At 40.2% G+C, this 22,871-nt stretch overlaps 1 protein-coding gene and 1 long non-coding RNA gene across 4 annotated transcripts in view; one reads left to right on the top strand and one right to left on the bottom strand.

Annotated features, from left to right (window-relative positions):
* The window catches only part of LOC309638875, a 93,475-nt gene that overhangs the window by 65,815 nt on the left and 4,789 nt on the right, over positions 1 to 22,871 (bottom strand). The window lies entirely within an intron of this gene.
* Positions 48 to 22,663, top strand: TPMT (thiopurine S-methyltransferase). Of its 3 annotated transcripts, XM_082415283.1 has the most exons (10): positions 53 to 164; positions 591 to 672; positions 5,293 to 5,476; positions 6,498 to 6,590; positions 10,657 to 10,789; positions 13,329 to 13,381; positions 14,101 to 14,175; positions 18,590 to 18,675; positions 21,758 to 21,802; positions 22,229 to 22,663. In XM_082415283.1, exons 3-10 carry the CDS (start codon positions 5,337 to 5,339, stop codon positions 22,339 to 22,341), a joined length of 738 nt encoding a protein of 245 aa, XP_082271409.1. In that variant the 5' UTR covers positions 53 to 164; positions 591 to 672; positions 5,293 to 5,336; the 3' UTR covers positions 22,342 to 22,663. The 3 variants fall into 3 exon arrangements, with proteins under 3 accessions (XP_082271411.1, XP_082271410.1, XP_082271409.1); XM_082415285.1 differs by lacking the exons at positions 21,758 to 21,802; positions 22,229 to 22,663 and adding an exon at positions 21,486 to 21,751 and having other exon boundaries at positions 48 to 164; XM_082415284.1 differs by lacking the exon at positions 21,758 to 21,802 and having other exon boundaries at positions 51 to 164.

Below are 22,871 nucleotides of genomic sequence, written 5' to 3'. Positions count from 1 at the left end.
GAGCAAGCCGGGGAGCGTGGGGAGGGGGGCGGGGCCTGTGCGCCGCGGGAGGGGCGGGTCCGGGGGCGGGTGCAATAGCCGGGCTGAGCCTGGGGCTTAGGAACCCAGCCGGCGAGGCCCGCGGCAGCGCCAGGACCAGCAGCAGGCGACGGACAGCGCACAAGGTAGGCTCCGCCGGGTGCAGAGAGGGTGCGATGACCAATGGGACGTTTGCTAGGTGTGAGTGTGTGGTCGGATTCCGGAACGGGGCGTCCCAGCCATCCGCGCCCTGAAATGGGCTCAGGGAGCCGAGTGGGAACGGGGAATAACGAGATCAGGTAGTGAATGACCTTTTTGAGTCCATGGTTAAAGTGACCCCAAAGCATTGTCGGGTATTGTTGATTTTAAGAAAAGAAAAATACTTGCCGGGACAGTGAGGGGAACTGGGGTGCTGTAAATATTGTCTTGCTCCATGGTAATTGCATAGGTGTATGCATGTATAAAAATTCACAGAGCCATACTCTTAAAATTTGTGCACTTTAGGGAAGTTATTCTTCAATTTACCAAAATTTTAAAATAAATCTAAAGCAGAAACATGTTTTTTTGAAAAGGTGAGGAGGAAACCAGTGTTGAGAGTCCACCCAAGGAGAACTCGGGCGACCAAACTAGCACATCTGCTATTTCTGTGTATGGGTAAGAATGATTGTGAAATTTGCCTTTCCTGAATCTTATAATTTTGCACTTTTATCTTGCTTATAGAAAGAAACTTTTTTTAAAAAAATTTTATTATTATTTATTTATTTTTGGCTGTGTTGGGTCTTCGTTTCTGTGCGAGGGCTTTCTCTAGTTGCGGCAAGCGGGGGCCACTCTTCATCGCGGTGCGCGGGCCTCTCACCATCGCGGCATTTCCCGTTGCGGAGCACCGGCTCCAGACGCGCAGGCTCAGTAGTTGTGGCTCACGGGCCTAATTGCTCCGCGGCATGTGGGATCTTCCTGGACCAGGGCTCGAACCCGAGTACCCTGCATTGGCAGGCAGATTCTCAACCACTGCGCCACCAGGGAAGCCCCAATATAAAGAAACTTTTTATTTCTCCAGAAAAGGATGTGGACAAGTTAAGTACAGGTTGAGAAGCTATGAGAACACCTAAGAAGTGATTAAGTTATATTCATGATGTTAAGTTATATTTCAAGTTTGTGTAAGAGGGATAGAGTTGAACAATTGCAGGCTGCCCTGGCTCAGTGATAAAATTATGCTTCCCTTTTGTTTTAAGTAGAGAACTGTTTCTGAAGGCTCAAGTTCAGCTTCCAAAGTTTCTGGCTGAAAGTGGAAATGGGAAAACTGCAACTCTCTTTTGCTTTTCTGTACCCAATACATCAGATACTTCCCTCTGACCTCTCAGAAAACCCTGAGCGTCACCTCTTGACATCGTCAGGGCCTTGCAAAAGCCATTTGTTAACAAATGTTTGCTGGGAAGTGAATTTGTGTTCCCAATTCCAAGAGAGGTGCCTTCTCCTTAAATCCTAAGCACACTGAAGCCAAATTTTGCCATAAAGGGAACTTTTCCTTGAATAACTGCTTTTCCATGAATAATGATTCATGGATGAATCATTAAATTAACTCCAACAAGAATAGCCTGGTAGTCCAAACTAAATTAGTTTCAGTCTTGACTCAAAGGATATGTTACAACTATTGCGTTGTATCGTCCTTACATGACAAATTTCACGTTGAAAGGACAGACATTTTCCTCATACCTTCAGGTAGATTTGCAGTTATGTTTACATGTCCTTTTTTCTCAGTTCCCTTTGTAAAAGGGGGGGAAAAAAAGGAACAAAGAGTGTTGCCCATCATCCAGTTATACAAAGGGTTAAATCACAACCCCCTGCAGAGAGTGATGTACCCCAGGCGATTTAGGACTTCAGGAGGGAAAATAAGGGTGAGGCATTCTGTGTTTTGGATAAATGGCCCCTAGATAGCATGCCTCAGGGAGAATTTCAATGGCCCCAGATTCTTGCATCTTCTTGTACATAGAAATCACTAAAATCATTAACTTGAGGTATCTATTCTTTGTGATTAGCAGTAATCTTTTACCAAGATGTATGCTAGACTACATGTTTTTCCTAGTCAAAAAAAAATGTGGAACATATATATTTGGAGCAGTTCCTCAGAGCTATCTGAAAGGCTCTCTCCCAGGCTATCATCCTCAGTAAGTCCCCGAATAAAATTGAAACCCACAACTCTTATGTTGTGTGTTTTTCTGTAGGTCAACACCTTTGTGTGCATTTTCCCATACCAAAAAAAAAAGCTATAAGAAAATTATTTAAAAATGCAAACTTGTGGGGTAGAGAAGGGATATTGAATCCGTGCATCTACTTTTGCTTCCTCCTGAAACTCTACCAAAACAACAGCAGGATTTTTAAAAACATAAAGGGAAGACAGAAGAGAAGATAAAAGCAATAAAAATTTGAAACCTAGAAAGCAGGTGGACGAGTGATAAAGGATTTTGCAGACTGAAGAAAGCTAAATTCTAAACCAGCAATGGGGAAAGCCAATGAGCAATCCTAATTGCATTATAGAATCCCCCAATGCTCAGGAATTAGCAGCACCAGGTACCTCAGGGAGATGGAAGGGTATGGTTGAAATTAGGAGGATTGCTTGAAATTCTGGTTCCTAAAAGGCTAAGTCCCCAGATCCCTTTCCCAATTCCCTGCAACGAAGTATCTCTTCCTCACCGCACCAGCAGACTTTGGGGGGTTTATTCCCTGGAGAGGGTACAGTCTTTGGACTGGGAAGATACAGTTCACAGTTGGGGATGGGAGTACCATACTGAAAATATGGGGATTAATTGAACACAGGCAAACTGAATGCTGGGGCCCTTTCCCACTTTTATCCTTTTCTCATGTGAGTATAGAACCATGGTCCCAAGGACTCAAACTTTCAACGGGAATTGGGAAGTCCATCTATGGAAAGTCTGACGAGTCCAAAGAAAATAAAGATAATGACATCTAAGTTTCCAGATAATATCTATTCACATCATCCTACAGTGAACTTACAGTCAATAAGCCCCATCCACAAACTTAAACTTATAATCAGCTTTTTGGTATTTACTCTTAAATGTGAGTAGATAATGAGAATTGCTAGGAATTTGAGGACAGTCACTAGTTTGAAAGATAGAAGACAAAACCAACAGAAAAAATGACTCAGTAACAGACCATGCAGATAAATAAGGGAAAATATTATACACATTCTATACATGAAATAACAACAAAATAAAATGGAAAGAGAACATCAGAAACAAAAAGGAGCTCTTGAGAATTAAAGACTTGAGAGCAGAAAAGAAAAACTAAATAGCAAGGTAGAAAGAGAAAAATAAGGTGGGCTCTCAGAAAATAGGACAAAACGATGAAGAGTTGGAAAATGGAAAAAAATATGAGAAATTTAGAGCACTGGGTCAGGAGGTTCTACAACCATAAAAAGGGGTCCAAGAAAGAGAAATAGAAAAAAAGGACCAAAATCATCATCTGAATAATTCAAGAATTTTTCCATAATTGAAGGATATGAGCTTCCAGATTAAAAGAAGTCAGCCAGATGGATGAAAGTAGACCCAGGATAAGGCATAGAATTATGAAATTGCAAAAACTAAGGGGCAAAGAAAAGGTTTGAGAGAGAGAAAAATATTGGCCACATGGAAAATATCAAGATCCAAATGTCTTTGAATTTAAGCAGTAACTCTACAAGCTAGATGGCAAGGGAATGATTTCTTCAGAATTGTGAGAGAAAATGTTTTCTAACTAAGAATTCTTGCCCAGCAAAACTATACATCGAGGATGGGGAATAATAGTGTGAAGACATTTTATACACGCAAAATTGCCAAAAACCCTTTCTCTCACGCACTCTTTCTCAGAAAGCTGCCGAAGGTTGTATTTTACCAATATAAGGGTGGTAACCAAAAAAAGGAAAATAGACAATAAAGGAAACAGGAGATTCATCAAAAGGTAAGAAGGAAGGCTCCAGGATGGTGATAAAGAAAGATCGCAGAAGGCTAGCTGTGTACCAGTAGAAGACAGCATCCAGGTCAGAAGGCTCTTCTCTGAAATGACATTGATAGGATATCTGATAACCGAAGAGATTGAGAGTGTATTGACAGGAGACTGGGAGAACTTAGAGTTGAATTAGTAATAAATATATGGAAATTTTATAAATGAAAAAGCCAGATAGTTATTAACTATAGAATAAAAAGTTGTACAGAAAAGAAAAAGTAATCATAGAATTCTATATGGCTTACCTGTGAATAGTATTTACCTAGTCATAATAATGTGAACTTGAAATGTTTAATCACGAATATGCTATATCTATATGGAAAGGATAGGAAAAATGAGAAGGTGGTGTGTGTGTGGTGGAAAGTTGAAAGAGGACTAAATGCTTATCTTTTCTAGATGCTTCCTAGAAATAAAAAATTAAGAAGATACAAAATAAGCATGCTATTTGAGTTATATTTCAAGATTCAGCTAAAAGAGTTAAAGATGTTTGTCTCTCATTGGAAATGGGGACTGCTGCTTTCATCACTCTGCTGGACTCTGAATTGAGTGCATTATAACATTGATTAAAAAAATAGGAAGTAAACATTAAAGGAAATTTTAAAAATTAAAGAGTGAGATGCTAGGAAAGATTCTAAGCTTACAAAAGTTATAATGCCTGTTTTTTTTTTTTTGTCCTCTTTCTTTTTTAAACTTAAATTCTTTTACTCTAAGATGTAATTCAATTTATTTAAAGATCTTTCCTAATGTGTATTATGAGGTGTGCCTCTACCATCAGACTCACTGAAAAGTAATTTTTTGTATAGCTTTTCCGTGAATGTTGAAATATTTTTTAAAAGCCATACTGCTGGGACTTCCCGGGTGGCACAGTGGTTAAGAATCTGCCTGCCAATGCAGGGGACACGGGTTCGAGCCCTGGTCTGGAAGATCCCACATGCCGCGGAGCAACTAAGCCCGTGTGCCACAACTACTGAGCCTGTGCTCTAGAGCCCGTGAACCACAGCTACTGAAGCCCTCGCGCCTAGAGCCCGTGCTCCGCAACAAGAGAAGCCACTGTAGTGAGAAGCCCGCACACCGCAACGATGAGCAGCCCCCGCTCACTGCAACTAGAGAAAGCCCGCAAGCAGCAACAAAGAACCAACACAGCCAAAAATAAATAAATTAATTAATTAAAAATAAAATAAAAGCCGTACTGCTGAGAATAATAGGTTTTTACTTCATTCATCAATAGAATTGAAATGCACTTAAGTGACAACCTGGCAAACATTTTCCACTTAGGCATTGGAGACATTTGTTTCTGAGTCAAAGCTATCTACAAAACCATGGCTAATACAAGAACAGTACTTGATGTTGAAGAGTACCCCGACACTGAGGTACAGAAAAACCGAGTGCTAACTCTGGAAGAATGGCAAGAAAAGTGGGTGAATCACAAAATTGCATTTCACCAAGAACGAGGACATCAGTAAGAAATGTTTACATTTCTTTATATCAAATGTTGGTCTATAACAGAAATGCTCTATCAGAAGCTGACTTTTGAAATAGCAATAATAATATAGATACCCATTGTTTGATTTTAAGATGCACATTTTTAGTTTTTCATATTGGAGCATCTCTGAAATCAGGATGCCTCTGTGGCATGTCATAGTTGAATTGGCAGTGATATTTCTTCCCATGGAGTATAAATAATGGCGTGACTTACAGTTGATGACATCTTAGATTTATGAAATATGTCTTTTTTTTAATCCCCTATAACATTTATTTGTTGGGCATACATGTTTATACATATGCAGATGCTCAAGCTATATTAATGCTGGCATCTCTTTATACTGAAAAGTGGTGGTGTTCTGGCTTTGCTTTCCAATAGCATGTGTTCAAATGTTAAAGTATTATCTATATGGTGGAAGAAGAGAAGTTGAGAGAAATTAATAAGTGAGCTGAATGCTAAGCAATGTAATAGTAGTAGTAGTAGTGGGCTTCGAAGCAGCAGCAATAAAGATGGGTCAGTGCTGAGTAAAGTGGTCGTGACAGATGTTCCTTCTTCCAGGCAGCCACCCTGACTGCCCAGGGGACATCATTATTATTATTACATTTGCACACTAAGTAATAGTTGGGGTATCATCCTAGAACCATTGTATGAGTTCTCTCTGTCATGTAGCTGGCCTTAGAAGACACACACACACACATATACATTTTCAAAACATATCAACCAAGGAAAAAATAATGTTTTATGTTTAATTACTAATCAGGAAAGCCCCAGGTTTGAGTCATATTAACTGCTCACTAGTTACCTGACTGAGCAAGTTGCTTAGCCTTCCTGTTTCTTCATGTATAAACTGGAGATTTTAATGAATAATGTTACCTACTTCATAAAGTTGTTGGGAAATATTAAGTGAGGTAATACATGAAAGGTACTTAGCATTGTAAAATTGTAGTCCTTTCCTCTGTGTCTTGGGCTAATTAAAACAATTTTTTTTTCTCCCCAGGCTATTAAAGAAGCATTTGGATACTTTTCTTAAAGGCGAGAAACAACTGAGGGTATTTTTTCCTCTTTGTGGAAAAGCAGTTGAGATGAAATGGTATGAGCGGATAAGCATCAACATACTTTCTTGTCTTGATGATAAACACTTTGGGTGAATAATAGGATGTAAGTTTAAAAAATTCCATTCTCAGGAAACGCACAGGGATTCTATATTTTTAGTAGACTATTACTGATGGGTTCATAGAGGTAATGCTCTCAAACAGGAAGACAGTGCAGAAACAGAGGGGAGAACTAGTCTTTCTGTATTGAGTTTCTAAGCAAAAGAATTAGTCTACAACCAAAGTGGTGGGGGAGGCGAAGGATGGGACCAGCCTTCCCTCTTAAATTTCCTTCATCTTTGTGTATGGTTTAGTTTTTGTAGGTGGTTTTGGAATGTAACTAAGTTAATTTTAGGTATTTTAAATAGAGGTGGACAGAAAAGCTCAAAATGAATTACAGCTTTTTGGCAAAACCGTGTATAGTCCACAGTTCAACTCAACTCTCCCGTCCCTCTACGAGCACATAGGAGGTTTTGTTTTCATGAATCATTGCTAATAAAACCAGTGATAAAGGAAGTATTTCTTGTGAGTAATTCTCTGTGAAGAGAATTCACTTTAATTTACAAGCCACTGCCACTATGGGTTACTCTAAAGTCACAAACCTGGCAATTGTTTCCTATACAGAATTTGTTGTAATGATAATGTACAGACGCTATCGTACATGCCAAGACATACTATTAATGTATAAACTTGAACGTTGAGAACTTTGATCGTCAAGCAGGAAAGAAAAATAAAATATATGAAAATGATTAGTAAATGAAAAATATAGTAACTTAAAAATTCTCTCTTCCCTACATAAATACAGGTGGGCAAACTACAGCACATGTGTGCATTGGGAGTGGATTTCTGAGCAGGGACGGTGGCCCCCTGCTCCCTCAGCTTGTAGCTGAGAGCATTTGTGAGTGGCTGCTGTGGCTTAAGATTCTAGGGTGGCCACGAAATTGAGAACATTATATCCTAACCAACTCACTGAACCAGAAGAAAGAATTCCTTCACAAACTACCTGCAAGAAAAACATTAACTCTATGAGCAGGTTGTCTTATTGCTGTGTCATAAGTGATAACAACCTAGTTCTAGCAGAGGCTTTGAGACAAGGTTAGAAAATGGTATGATGAAACAGCCAATTAAATGTGATTGTTGAAGATTTAGGGTCTAAAGTCCTTTGTAATAAAAATGCCAGAACTAAGCTACTGGAATTGTATAAAAGTTATTATATTAGAGGATTTTTCACTTATGTAACAAATTTGTGTATTAAGGTCTATACAGATATCAGATGTGAATAGATAAACTATGAGCTGAAGCCCAAAAGCATTAACATAAAATGTTTAAGACATTTTCTTAGGTTTTGGTTTTCTTTTAGGGCAATATATTCCAGTATAATCCAGCCTATGCCAGTCTATAGTAGGCTATGGTTCATTTTTCCATATGTTGAGTAGAAGTAAAAATCCATGCAGCTGGTTTGGGTAACTTTTTTGTTATATTTTATAACTTCAACAAATGTATGGAGAATAAAAAAAAATATTCCATGTATGTTAACTTACAAATTTCCCAGGAAATGTGAAAGACAAGTTATTAATATGTATGTTTTAGAACTATAAACAGTTCATGTTCTGACCACATTGAAAGTGTGTCCTCTTGTGTAGGGAATAGGTACCATCAGTTCTGCTATTGTTCAATTGTTTTGAAAATGCTAATTGCATTCTAACTCCACTGATACATTAAGGAACAATTTGAGCATGGTTTGAATTTCACATCTGCTTATATGTGATATTATCTGCAAGAAACATGAGGTGAAAGCAGATAACAGCACCCAGCTCTACTAAACCGTGTATAAATAGACAAAATGCACCCATGCACAAACCTCAGCTATCTCCCAGATACCTCAGTTCACCTCGATGTGCTGTGAGCCACTTGCTCCCATCCACAGCCAGTGTTGGAACTTTCCATGACTGCTAATAATCCCCCTTCCATTACTTTACAATAACTTGAGAGCTGCAGCCCTTCCAATGCCTACAAGTCTACAAGTAAAGTTCAGGTCTATCTCAAGGTAAAGTGCCATGTTGTAGTATTTATATATTTTGTAACCGTTTAACATGTAAAACTGTGCCACCATGTCTATTAGGTTCTTGTCTTTTTTCTTTTTAATGTGGCACTAAGTTTTTTTTTCTTAAATACTATTTAATCCACTTTATTTCTAAATACTGTTTAATTGCATATTATTGAGAAAATCCTGATTCACAGAGATGAGTTATGGCAAATGTGCAGCAGCTTTTTCTTAAAAAAAAAAACCGTTTTAAAAATTAAGGTATAATTGACATACAACATTATGTTAGTTTTAGGTGTACAACATAGTGATTTGATATTTGTATATACATATACTGTGAAACGGTCACCCCAATAAATCTAGTTAATCAATACGTAGTTACAGAACTACATAGTGTTGTGTGTGATAAGAACTTTTATTTTTTTTTAATTTTTTTATTTCTTTGGTTCTTTTTTTTTAAATTTATTTATTTTTTGGCTGTGTTGGGTCTTTGTTGCTGCACGCGGGCTTTCTCTAGTTGCAGCGAGCGGGGGCCACTCCTAGTTGCGGTGCGCGGGCTTCTCATTGCAGTGGCTTCTCTTGTTGCGGAGCATGGGCTCTAGGCACGCAGGCTTCAGTAGTTGCAGCACACATGCTCAGTAGTTGTGGCTCGCGGGCTCTAGAGCACAGGCTCAGTAGTTGTGGCACACGGGCTTAGTTGCTCTGCGGCATGTGGGATCTTCCCGGACCAGGGCTCGAACCGTGTCCCCTGCATTGGCAGGTAGATTCCTAACCACTGTGCCACCAGGGAAGCCTGATAAGAACTCTTAAAATCTACTCTCTTAGCAACTTTAAAATATGCAATACAATGCTACTAACTATAGTCACCATGTTGTACATTACATCCCCAGGACTTATTTATTTTATAACTGAAAATTTGTACCTTTTGACTTCCTTCACCCATTGCTCACCCCCAGCCTCTGGCAACTATCAATCTGGTCTCTGTATCTATGAGCTTGTTTCTGTTTTTTGTTTTCTTTTGATTCCACATATAAGTGAGATTATAAGCTGTTTGTCTGTGTCTGACTCATTTCACTTAGCATAATGCCCCCCAGTCCATCCATGTTGTCATAAATGGCAAGATTTCAATTGTTTATGGCTGAATATACTCCATTAGGACAAAGTTGTTTAATGTGTACTCCAACCCCCATTTTCCCCATAAGCCTCATGATTTTTACTGCATGATTTTGCATGGTGTGTGATTTTTAAAAAATGCATATGTTGCATAACTGACTTATGTGTTTACTTAATGTAACATAAAATCAATACTGTACCTGGGTATTTGTGCCACTAGTGCTGTTTTCTTTGAAGTCCAAGATCCCAAGACTGAATTCTGTAATTATAAAGCTTACCAGAAAAATACTGGTAAGCTTTTGCGCATGGTAATCAAATAAATTTCTGGATAGGGTTTAGTGTAAGTAAGTGGAAATTATAAGATTATTGTAGAAATGGATGATAATGTTCTAGAGCCGAGTGCTCCGGTACGGTATCTACCAGCCCCACGTGGCTGTTTAAACTAAGTCACATGAGCCACGTCTCAAGGGCTCAATAACCTATGTGGTTAGTGGCTGCTGGATTGGACAACACAGGTATAGACTTTTCCATCATCACTGAAAGTTTTAATGGACATAGCTGATTTAGAGAACTTGAAAAGCATATCTAATTCATAGGATGCTTTTAAATCAGAAACTCTTCCAATCAAATCCATTTGTAGTAAATCAACATGTTAAGGTATAATTTTCCAAACTTTTAAATTTTTCCTAAGGTCATGTAAATCATTTTTTCAGAATTCCACATAGCATAACGTTTGAAAATATATAGTTCCACTTTCTGTGTATCTACATGTTCTGTGAAATGTTGTGAGTCTGAATTCAGATAAATCCCTTAAAATTCAGGAAAATGTATGCTTATTGGTATATATCCTTTTACTTAGTACTGTATTTGAAATAAAAATTTAAGTGTAATTATATGATTTTATGCAGGTTTGCAGACCGAGGACACAGTGTAGTTGGTGTGGAAATCAGTGAACTTGGGATACGGGAATTTTTTACGGAGCAGAATCTTTCTTACTCAGAAGAACAAATTATGGAAATTCCTGGAGCCAAAATATTCAAGGTGTGTTTTGATTTTGGTAAATAGTTATTTCCATACCCCCAGAAGGTTTTTCTCAGCATGAGTAAGTGAGGATACTATACAAGTGTCAGATGACCCCACTTTATCACCAGATTCACCTCGATATTATATAGTGTAAGGAGCGTAAAAAGACAGACAGTAGCTAGATGTGAACAAATATATATAAAAGCCAAGGTCAAAGCTTATTTGTCGTGTTTTTGGTTTGGGTTTGTTTGATTTTTAATTTATAAACAGGTGTTTCTGAGAACCTGTCTTGTGCCACACCCTGCATAAGACACTGCAGAGATGAAAACACAGTCCCTGCCCTAAAGAATCGCTTAGCTTAGGAGAGAAGAGAAACAGAGGAGGCTATTTGTCGTACCCGGAGCTAAGTGTAATGACACGGGGTATTAAGGGAACAGAGAGGAATGTTTCCTAACCCAGCCTAGGGGAGCTTCCTGAAGTGTGGTGACAGGGCTAGGACAGGCAGAGAGTCAGGTCATCCAGTCCAGATGTCCTGTAAAGCTGGTACCTGAACGTGACATAGCCAGATTTTCTTTTGTGACCAACCACCCTTGTGGCCTCAAGGGAAGTGAGTTTGAAGGGCAGTAGCCTCCTGGCAAAGAGACCAGATAGGAGGTTGTGAGCAGTGGTCCAGGAAAGAGATCCTGAAGGGCTGCACCGGGAGAGTGATGGGGCACTTAGAGGAACAGGTAGATTAAAACGATGTTTAGGGTGTCAAACTGGGAGGATTTAGTGATTAATTGAGTGGGAATCCAGGGGGTGGTGAGTTCACATTTCCAGCTGAGATGACTGGTTGGATGGCAGAGAATAAAGGAGAAGCAAGTTGAGGAGCAGAGAAAATGAGTTTTGTTCTGGAGATGAGTTTAAGAGACCTGTGGCATGATATGAAAACCTGTGGAATTCATCTAAGAATTCCTGTTTGCTCAGTCCGGAGAGGCTAGTCCTCTTCCAGACTCCTTGGAGCAGTGGTTCTCTGCCCTGGTGACACATTTGAAATTATCTGTGGATCTTTTAAAATTCCTAGTGCCAAGGCCTTGCCTCCAGCTAATTCAGTCAGAACCTCTAGAGATGGGGCCTAGCATCAGGTCTATTTAAAGCTCCTAGGTGATTCCAATCTGCAGCCAAAGTTAAGATTCACGGGCTGTTCTCCCTGCCTCTAGGCCCCTTCCTCTCAGGGCTTACCCCCACTGTGCTTCCAGACTGGTCTTCAAAGACCCGCCCACCTCTGTTGCACCTTATTTCAGAATAAAATCCAACATTTTCACATCCTGAGGTACATCTCCTACCCTGCTCCTCCCCCCACCTCCCAGACTTCTCACGTCCCACGCCCGTGATGTCAGCAGATGCCTCCAGCCAGTTCTTCGGCCACCTTTTGTTCCGCCTTTCCTGGTGCTCGGGCAGTGAGTTCCCTGCTCTGTCTGCTCTGTTCCCACAGTTCTGGGCACACAACCAGAACAGTACAGACCCTTCTGTACCGTGATGGTTCTTTGTTCCCACACCTCTCTGCTCCACCGGGCTGTCCTCACTGGGGTCAGAGACTGTCAAATTCACTGCAGTATCTAGAACTTGGGCTAGTCCTGTCTACAAGGTGCTCAGGAAATAAATGGTCATCAGTCAGTGAATGAAAGAGAGGACATTGGGGAGTCAATGCAACTGCACTTTTCATGAGTAACTCTTAAAATGTCTGCCCTTTCTCTCTCAGTCTGCCTGGTAATTGATTGAGGTGTATACTTGTCATTAGGGGGTCAAAATATTAGGATTTTGCTAAATTAAACATTGCTAAAATATAACAAGCTCCAAAATGAGTAATAGTTAACTGATATTCAGGATTAACCAATCTGATTTTCCTTTTTGAGTTGATCCAAAAGAACCCCATACAGGTTTTTAATTTTAAAAAGTCCCATTAAAAATTATTTTCAGTAAAATTGTATTTTATTTTCAGTTAAAAAAATATTTGCATAGGTTGCAAGGTGCAGGAAGTGAGGGGGGAAAGATGGAGAGGAATTCACCAAAATGATTAAAATCACTGTGTTCAGAGGGTGGCATGCAGGTTTTTTCTTTATTCTGTACATTCTCTGCAGCATGGTCCATATTTATTTCAAAATTTAAAAAATAAAAAAAGTTTTTTTATAGATTAGTGTTTTTTTAAAATATGTTATTTATTTTTTTGGCTGCATCAGGTCTTAGTTGCGGCATGCAGGATCTTTAGTTGCAGCATGTGAACTCTTAGTTGCGGCATGTGAGATCTAGTTCCCTGACCAGGGATCGAACCCGGGCCCCCTGCACTGGGAGCGTGGAGTCTTAGCCACTGGACCACCAGGGAAGTCCCCAAAAAATAAAAATTTAAAGTAAGATGTCTAAAAAAATTATTTGCTGAGAAATTATGTTCTTTATGTTTAATTACACATTTCTTTCTCTACCACCCATGTGCTGCTTTGCCCCTCTTTTTTTTCCCTTGACCATTCAAGTACCTCCTAATTAAGTGGATTTTTTTTTTTTCTTGACTTTTTCATTGCAGAGTTCTTCAGGGAACATCTCATTGTACTGTTGCAGTCTTTTTGATCTTCCCAGGTAGGACTGATGTCTACCTCTGCACTTTTAAAAACTTGAGTGTTTGCTAGGCAATGCTGGCGTGGGCTGAGGGTCTTTTTATCACTCTCATCCCCTTGCAGTAGCACCCATGAAGCACTGATTTGAGTCTCTGTTCTGCAGTTATTTTTAACTGCAGCCTATATGTCTGCACAGTTGATATCTTTGCCCTTGGGTAGCTGCTAAGCTCTGGAAAAATTATTATGACCCTAGGAAGGTAGGGAAAAGGAGGGGAGAGCAAGAAAGTGTCTTCCACTTCACACCTGTGCCTGTAACAGAAATGCATTTCAGGGTGTGGACAGAGGTGAGAGCTCATCTCCTAAAAGTCCCTGATACCTGTTCCAGGGGCTGGGAGGAGAGTTGTCTCAAACTGTCCCTTGTTCCTCCTTTGTGCCCCCAAGTCCAAGCTGCTGCCACCAGCTCCTAGAACTAGGAGGAGATGGACAGCTACACATACACACACACACACACACACACACACACACACACACACACACACACACACACACACACACACACACACACACACACACACACACACACACACACCAGCACATCCCTAGAGACTCTGAGGAAAAGCAGATGTGAGATCCCAGTTCCTTAACAGCTGGTGAGGTTCTGACATGTGCCATGGGGAACACTGTCTTGTTAAAGATTTTATTTTTCTTACATAAATTTTTTTATCTTTTTCTTTCTGATAGAGCAAATATTGGCAAATTTGACAGAATTTGGGATAGAGGAGCATTAGTCGCTATTAATCCAGGTGATCGCAAACGGTTAGTGATTTGGTTCCTTTAATTATGTTGTTTTTTTCCCCTTTTTTAGCCTCCTTAATTTAGTATATTGTACTTTTTCTGGTTTCCAGAAGATTACTAGACTTCTACTAGTTTGAAATAGCTTATTGTATTTGGAATTAGAAGACCTATATCCAATAGCATCTTGGTCTAAAAAGTATAGGATTTGGCCACGGGGACATGGGTGCAAGGCTTGTGGCTCTGTCACTTCTAAGCTGTGTTGCCCTGGTCAAAGAATTCAACTTCTCTACGCCTTAGTTTACTCCTCTGCAAAACTGTAATTTTTCTACTAATACCACCCTCACCACCTCCATTGAGAGTACCAGGTAATACTTGTTCAGCTCTTGCCATGTGCCAGGCTTTCTTAAAATACCTTACGTGAAAGAACACGGTTTATCCACCAAGCAACCCTGTGAGGTATTAGGCTATCATTATTCCCATTTTACAGATGAGGAAACTAAGGTCAAAGAGGTTAAGTTACTTGTCCAAAGTGCAGCAGCAAGTACGTGACAGAATTGAGATTCAGACCCACGGACTTTGGCTTTAAAGTCACGCCCATGACTAGGCCCCCTCACATGGTTGTTGTGGGAATGAAAAGAAATGACACGTGTAACAAATACCGTGTTGACCCTAAATGACTGTTTAAATATTAGCTGCTATTGTATTAGAGCTTTTGATCTAGATATTTTGGATGACCATTCTTTTGTACCTGGTCTTATTAGAAAATAAAATTAAAATATGAGAAAGTATACTGAGTAAAATGTGACCCCTCCTGTGTACTTTCCAACCCAAATATCATTCACAGACTTACTTGGGTGTAACACATAAATACTGAATTACTTAGTTGTATGGAGGCAGACTCAACACATCAGTGAAATGAAATTTCTCTTTTTAAAAATGAATTGTTTGGGACTTCCCTGGCAGTCCGGTGGTTAAGACTCCGAGCTTCCACGGCAGGGGGCGCAGGGGGTTCAATACCTGGTTGGGGAACTACGATCCCGCATGCTGCACGCGGGCCAAAAAAAAAGAATTGTTTGGTGAGTAAGGCTTGTTGCCAAACCTAATCTTATTTTAATTAAACATTGCCACATCCTCTTTTTTTTTTTTTGAAAAAGATTTAATTTTATTTATTTTTGGCTGCACCGGGTCTTCGTTGCTGCACAAGGGCTTTCTCTAGTTGCGGCGAGCGGGGGCTACTCTTCGTCGTGGTGCGCGGGCTTTTTCTTGTGGTGGCTTCTCTTGTTGCAGAGCACGGGCTCTAGACGTGCGGGCTTCAGTAGTTATGGCACGTGGGCTCAGTAGTTGTGGCGCACAGGCTTAGTTGCTCCCCGGCATGTGGGATCTTCCCGGACCAGGGCTCGAACCCGTGTCCCCTGCATTGGCAGGTGGATTCTTAACCACTGCACCACCAGGGAAGTCCCACATCCTCTTAATATATATTTTCCTCTGGTGATAATTCACACTCCTTTTCCCCTTTTCTTTCTGACACCATTCCTCCTTTCTCTCTTCTCTGGGACCCTCACCTTCCTCACATGCCTAGAAGTCATCATTCCCAGAGGGACCATCCTCAGCGAGGCTGTGCCGTCCTCTCTCCTGTACTTGCTCCTTCAAAGATTGCTTCAGTTCTCCTATTACTTTCGTTCTGGTATTCAACAAATACACATTAAGTTCCTACTATGTCTAAATACACATGATGTTGGGGAAATAACTGAACAAGTCGCACATGGTATTGGCCCTTATTGTTTCTGTATTTCCAGCTCTGTTCTTTCTCCCAAACACCCACATCCCATATCCGGTGTCTGCTCGGCATTTCCCGTGTGACATCAGTGTCCGTCATCAACTCAAAAGTATCACCTGTGACTTCTGCGTCTCCATAAAACACCACATTTATACACTCAACTCAGTTCTGCTGAGTGTCTAAGATTGTAGGTGTTTCCCACTCCCTAAGGTTGTCCAGCCTCTTCCTCGAGGTTAGTCTCTCTGCAGGCTTTGGTTGCGTCGCTCAGATCCACAAGGCGGTGGGGAGCAAACCCGAAATCACAAAGCTCACTCTACAGACCGTGCACCTTGTGTTCAGTTATTTCTCCACCATCTGGCTTAATTTTTATAGATAATGATATAATCTGACATAATTATAAATATATATGTATATAAAATTTTAGCACATAATAGGAGCTTAATAAATATTTGTTGAGTAAATGAATGAAAACAAACCTGACTCAAAGCAAGGAAAATACACTGTTTCCCACCAGCCACCATCGCCTCCTCTGTCCTAGAAATAAAGGCCATCTAAGTGGCCTCTGAACTGTTTAGTTCATGGTAAGAAAGAGTCATGAGGCCCCTCCAGAGCTCTTGGAGACTCTAGTTCTAGTTTGGTCACAGACTCTGTCTTCCTGATCCCCCTGTTCTCTTTCCTCCCCTTCCAGGCCCATGTGTGTGTGTGTGTGTGTGTGTGTCTGTGTGTGTGTCTGTGTGTGTGTCTGTGTGTGTGTCTTATCACAGCCCCAAGAATGCCAGAGAACACTGGCCTTTGTTTCCAGAATAACTGCTTATTTTGAGCCATTAGGAAGATAATGACTTTATCTTAGCATTTAAGGTACTTAGTGCTTTTTCCCAGTCCTGCCATCAGTACAGGGTGTCTTCCTGCTGAGATTACACATGGGCGAGAACTGATGTGGTCTCTGCTGTGACTCTCAGGTTTCTTGCCTACCATCAATCATACCTCTCATTTTTCTGAATTTTTTGAGACGGGTTGAGAGAGAAAGTCCGCATTCCAAGAGGAAGGAAGCCTGTGAGTCCTCTGAAACCCTGCCAAACCTGTCTGACTGATCGCCTCATCGGGACAGCAAGTCCCTCCTTTCTTAAGAACAAGAATCCAAAGTTAAAAAGTAAAGGTTTCTGCTCAGAAGTTTGCTTAGGTCTGGTTCTTTCACTTGCAAGGAAGAGTGACCGGCTCAAGCCAGCTCAAGTTTTAAGGGAGTTTATGTTGAGGATGCTAACGGAATAAGCTACTGACCCGAGCATTTACCACGTACCAGTGTTCTAAGCACTTTATGTGTGTGCACTCGTTGAATTCTCACAACCACCTGTGAGTTGGTTACTAGTTTTATCCCCATTTTACAGATGAGAAAACTGAGGCACAGAGGGGTTAAGACTTTGTCAAGCTTACATAGCCCGTAAGCAGAGGGGCTGGACTTTGAGCTCGGGGACCTTGCAGAGTCCGTACTCCTAATCCCCATGCAGGACAGCCTCCCTGACTTCTCCCAGGGCTCTGGACAGGGATGGCAGCACAGCCGGGCCCTGTGGAAAGAGCCAAGGCTCCTCACTCAGAGCTGTGCAGCTCGTCCACCTCTGTCTGTCTGTCTGTCTCTCATGGCCTCTTACCTCCCTGTGCGTGTCTCCTCTGCCCTCCTACCTCAGCACTCAGCTTCCTCTGCTTACCCACTCCTGCTCCCAGACATCTGACTCACAGCCCTCAGCCTCCTCAGCTCCAGCCTCCACCCAGCACAGAAACTCCAGCGTTTGGTCCAATGACCACAGCGAACTAGCAGCTCCTCTTTAGATCTCTTAACTCCGTTTCCCAGCGGAGTCATCTAATTGGTCCAACTCATCATTCTGTACCAGACCCAGGCCTGGCTCCTGGTCTGTCTGCTGATGGGCCCTGTTAGGGCAGGTCCCCACTTTGAACCCATCAGACACGGCTGGGAAGTGGCGTCGCCTGCTCCTCAGGACACCTACTCCAAAGGATAGTTGCCGTAGCACTCAGGGTTTATGCCACCCTTGCAGAACTGTAATGTCATAGTACCTTGAATTTTGGCCTGTTTATTAGTCTTATCTCTCTCCAACTAAAGAGAGGAAAGGGATTGTGTTTTGTATCTTACCCGTGCCCCCGGTGACGACCCCATCACCCAGGATATTTGTTAAACAGCAGCATCCCAGGCCCCACAGCAAACCTACTGACTCAGTCTTGGGATGAATGAAGCTCGGGCATCTCTTCTTCCAGCCGGTGCCCAGGTAATCTTGATACCAGCCGGGTCTGGGAACCACTGCCCCAAAGCTGGCAGTGCTTCGGGAAATATACGTTCAAAGCTGATGGGCCTCCGGGGACCACATCACATTGGAAGGAGCCTCTGTTCTGCTTAATTTGACATCTTCTGGTCTGATGGGCTCCAGAACCAGGCCTCCTTTGGATTCCCATCCTTCGCTATTTCCCACCTTAGGCAGGTAACATCATTAGCTGAGCCCATTTCTAGCTTTTTAGAATGAGAATCTACTTCATGTGATTTTTTAGGAGAGTTAAACTCAGTAACAGAGATGAAAGGAAAAGCTGGCTTCCCTCCCTGCCTCTCGTTCTTTGTAAAGAAATGTAACACATGCCTTTTTATGTTCTTTTCAGCTATGCAGATATAATGTTGTCCCTAACAAGAACTGGGTTTCAGTACCTCTTGTCTGTTTTTTCTTACGATCCAACTAAACATGCAGGTAAAGTTTCTTGTTCTTTTTCCAGTTGCCTTGTTTCCTGATTTAATTCTATGACTTGGATAGCATTATTTTCTCCTAATTTATCTCATGTGAGGCATACTGCTGATATACATGCAGTCTGTGTCATCCATGGTGGTGGGGATGGGATGTATTGGGCTGATGCCTACGAATACATCCTCATAGGAGGATGGGGTGAGATGTGGATGTGGGGAGGTAAGGGTGTGCAGGAAAATCTCTAAACTATTGCTGTTTTTAATTTCTGGAACTTTATAATTTATTGCATTTAAAAAATAACTGTATTTGTTTTGAATGTGTAAAAGGGATGTTTTCTTCTGGATTCATTTAAATGTGTTTGAACATTAAAGCCTGACCTTTTTTTTTTTAACATCTTTATTGGAGTATAATTGCTTTACAATGGTTTGTTAGTTTCTGCTGTATAACAAAGTGAATCAGCTATACATATACATATATCCCCATATCTCCTCCCTCTTGCATCTCCCTCCCACCCTCCCTATCCCACCCCTCTAGGTGGACACAAAGCACCGAGCTGATCTCCCTGTGCTATGTGGTTGCTTCCCACTAGATATCTGTTTTACATTTGGTAGTGTATATATGTCCATGCTACTCTCTCACTTCATCCCAGCTTACCCTTCCCCCTCGCTGTGTCCTCAAGTCCATTCTCTATGTCTGCGTCTTTATTCCTGTCCTGCCCCTAGGTTCTTCAGAACCATTTTTTTTTAGATTCCATATATATGTGTTAGCACACGGTATTTGTTTTTCTCTTTCTGACTTACTTCACTCTGTATGACAGTCTCTAGGTCCATCCATCTCACTACAAATAACTCAATTTCGTTTCTTTTTATGGCTGAGTAATATTCCATTGTATATATGTGCCACATCTTCTTTATCCATTCATCTCTCGATGGACACTTAGGTTGCTTCCATGTCCTAGCTATTGTAAATAGTTCTGCAATGAACATTGTGGTACATGACTCTTTTTGAATTATGGTTTTCTCAGGATATAGGCCCAGTAGTAGGATTGCTGGGTCGTATGGTAGTTCTATTTTTAGTTTTTTAAGGAACCTCCATACTGTTCTCCATAGTGGCTGTATCAATTTACATTCCCACCAACGGTGCAAGAGGGTTCCCTTTTCTCCACACCCTCTCCAGCATTTATTGTTTGTAGATTTTTTGATGATGGCCATTCTGACTGGTGTGAGATGATATCTCATTGTAGTTTTGATTTGTATTTCTCTAATGATTAATGATGTTGAGCATCCTTTCATGTGTTTGTTGGCAATCTGTATATCTTCTTTGGAGAAATGTCTACTAGGTCTTCTGCCCATTTTTGGATTGAGTTGTTTGTTTTTTTGATATTGAGCTGCCTGAGCTGCTTGTAAATTTTGGAGATTAATCCTTTGTCAGTTGCTTCATTTGCAAATATTTTCTCCCATACTAAGGGTTGTCTTTTTGTCTTGTTTGTGGTTTCCTTTGCTGTGCGAAAGCTTTTAAGTTTCATTAGGTCCCGTTTGTTGATTTTTGTTTTTATTTCCATTTCTCTAGGAGGTGGGTCAAAAAGGATCTTGCTGTGATTTATGTCATAGAATGTTCTGCCTATGTTTTCCTCTAAGAGTTTGATAGTGTCTGGCCTTACATTTAGGTCTTTAATCCATTTTGAGTTTATTCTTGTGTATGGTGTTAGGGAGTGTTCTAATTTCATTCTTTTACATGTAGCTGTCCAGTTTTCCCAGCACCACTTATTGAAGAGGCTGTCTTTTCTCCATTGTATATTCTTGCCTCCTTTATCAAAAATAAGGTGACCATATGTGCGTGGGTTTATCTCTGGGCTTTCTATACTGTTCCATTGATCTATATTTCTGTTTTTGTGCCAGTACCAGACTGTCTTGATTACTGTAGCTTTGTAGTATAGTCTGAAGTCAGGGAGCCTGATTCCTCCAGCTCTGTTTTTCTTTCTCAAGATTGCTTTGGCTATTCGGGGTCTTTTGTGTTTCCATACAAATTGTGAAATTTTTTGTTCTAGTTCTGTGAAAAATGCAATTGGTAGTTTGATAGGGATTGCATTGAATCTGTAGATTGCTTTGAGTAGTATAGTCATTTTCACAATGTTGATTCTTCCGATCCAAGAACATGGTATATCTCTCCATCTATTTGTATCATCTTTAATTTCTTTCATCAGTATCTTATAGTTTTCTGCATACAGGTCTTTTGTCTCCTTAGGTAGGTTTATCCCTAGGTATTTTATTCTTTTTGTTACAAAGCCTGATCTTTAAGTCGTGGCTTTTCAGGAAGAAGTGAAAACCAAGTACATAGACTTTTAATTTGTAAAATTGCCCTATTTGATTTTTAATTGAGCCTTTTTTAAAAAGTGCTTTGTTTTATAAATATCTGTGTTAGTATTTTTTTCTGTTTGAATAAGTCAGACCTTAAAAACTCATTCAAAGATGAGACCTAGTGTCCATAATTAAGTCTGGGACAATCAGATGGAAATAGAAAATAAGGGAAACAGATGTCAGCTCTGTGAATGTAGTTTAAGTTCCCTTCCTGAACAGTAGGCCTAAGGAAGGGCCTGTAGGAGGAAGATAGAACAGGCCTTGTCTGGGGCGGAGGCTAAGAATTCCCTTCTAGGAAGGGGCAGAAGCTGTTTCTTCTAAAGCAAATGGCCCACAGCAAAGTGGGCAGAGTTTGTAGGATGAGGGCAAGTACAGGAGTGGTAGAAAATCTATACCCTGGAAGCAGGAAGCCCGAAGGGAATTTGTTCATGAATTCCACTCTGATTTTCCTGTGCCCAGGTTCCAAGGCTGACTCAGCCATCTCATGTAAGCTGGAGATGGGCATCTAACATTACCAGTCCCCTCAGTAAGCCAGTCTTTGGTATCAGATGTGCAAAAGAAGAAGCAGAAGAACCTGTCACATCCTCACCTATTTGGATAATTGAGTTATGTATGGAATGTGTATACCAAGATCATTGGAAATAAGCTGAGAAGTGGGCCCTGAGAATTTATTTCTCTTTACAGTTAGATCTATTAGAATTTATTCTTCACCATGTTTCTCTTTTACTTAGGTCCACCATTTTACGTTCCAGATGCTGAAATTAAAACATTGTTTGGTAAGTTACAGACATGTGCTGTAACTTTTGAAATAAAGTCAACAGTTAACTGTTTTGAGCTATTAGCAAACTATTAATATCTAGAAGTATATAAAATTTAAAAGCCAGAAGCCATTTAATTGGAGACTTATATCCAAAAAAGGAACCCATCTCTGTAAAAGGACTTTTTAGCTAAATGGTATGCTTATGTTAAAGACATCTGAATTCTTCTAGAGAGATGGTATGTTTATTTTAGCTCTTAGGAGGTATAAGTGATAATAACAATTCAGAGCTCAGAAAATTTACCCTTAATATTTATTTCCCCGTGTTCGTTAAAAAGAAAGAAAAGATCTTCAGTACACACTTCTTAAAATCATCTGATATGTTTTTAGAACTGGTTGCATTCTTCATAAAGTTTTAACTTGTCACACTTTCTTTTTGTTTCAGGTTCAGTGTGCGATATTCATTGTCTGGAGAAGGTTGATGCTTTTGAAGAACGACATAAAAGTTGGGGAATTGACTACCTTATTGAAAAGTTATATCTATTTATAGAAAAGTAAATGAGACGTAAATAGAAGCAAGTAATATCAACATGTTTTTGAGCAATTGAAAATTGTGCTAAGGCATGAAAATATAATAGATGACTTTTGGAAAAAAATTCTTCACAAATCACATCACAGATCTTTGCTCAAAAATGCTTATAACTTTTTAGGAAAAAAACCATGTACTTTGGAAAAGAGAGTGTGATTGGGGGCGAAAGATTATACCTGTGTGTCTTACTTACAGATTGCAAGAATTTTTTGCAATCAGCATGTATTACTTGTATAATTAAAGAATAAAAGAGAAATATAATGCATATAACTTAAATATAATAGACAGAAACATTGGCATTCTTTATGAAATTTAGAACCATTGGGTAAATGTAACACTTTAATGGGGTCCAAGGTAAAAGGTAGTGGTCTAAGACATTATATAAAACATTAATTTTAACTATAAACCCTCATACTGTACTCAATCCTAGCACTCCTTTTCACATTTTTTCTCCTTATATAATTTTATATGTGACAGAATGAAGAAATAAATTTTTAAA

The sequence above is a fragment of the Balaenoptera physalus genome, assembly GCF_965194825.1.
Source record: "Balaenoptera physalus genome assembly, chromosome: 11".
Classification (NCBI taxonomy): domain Eukaryota; kingdom Metazoa; phylum Chordata; class Mammalia; order Artiodactyla; family Balaenopteridae; genus Balaenoptera; species Balaenoptera physalus.
This window is presented reverse-complemented; position numbering and strand designations above follow the sequence as displayed.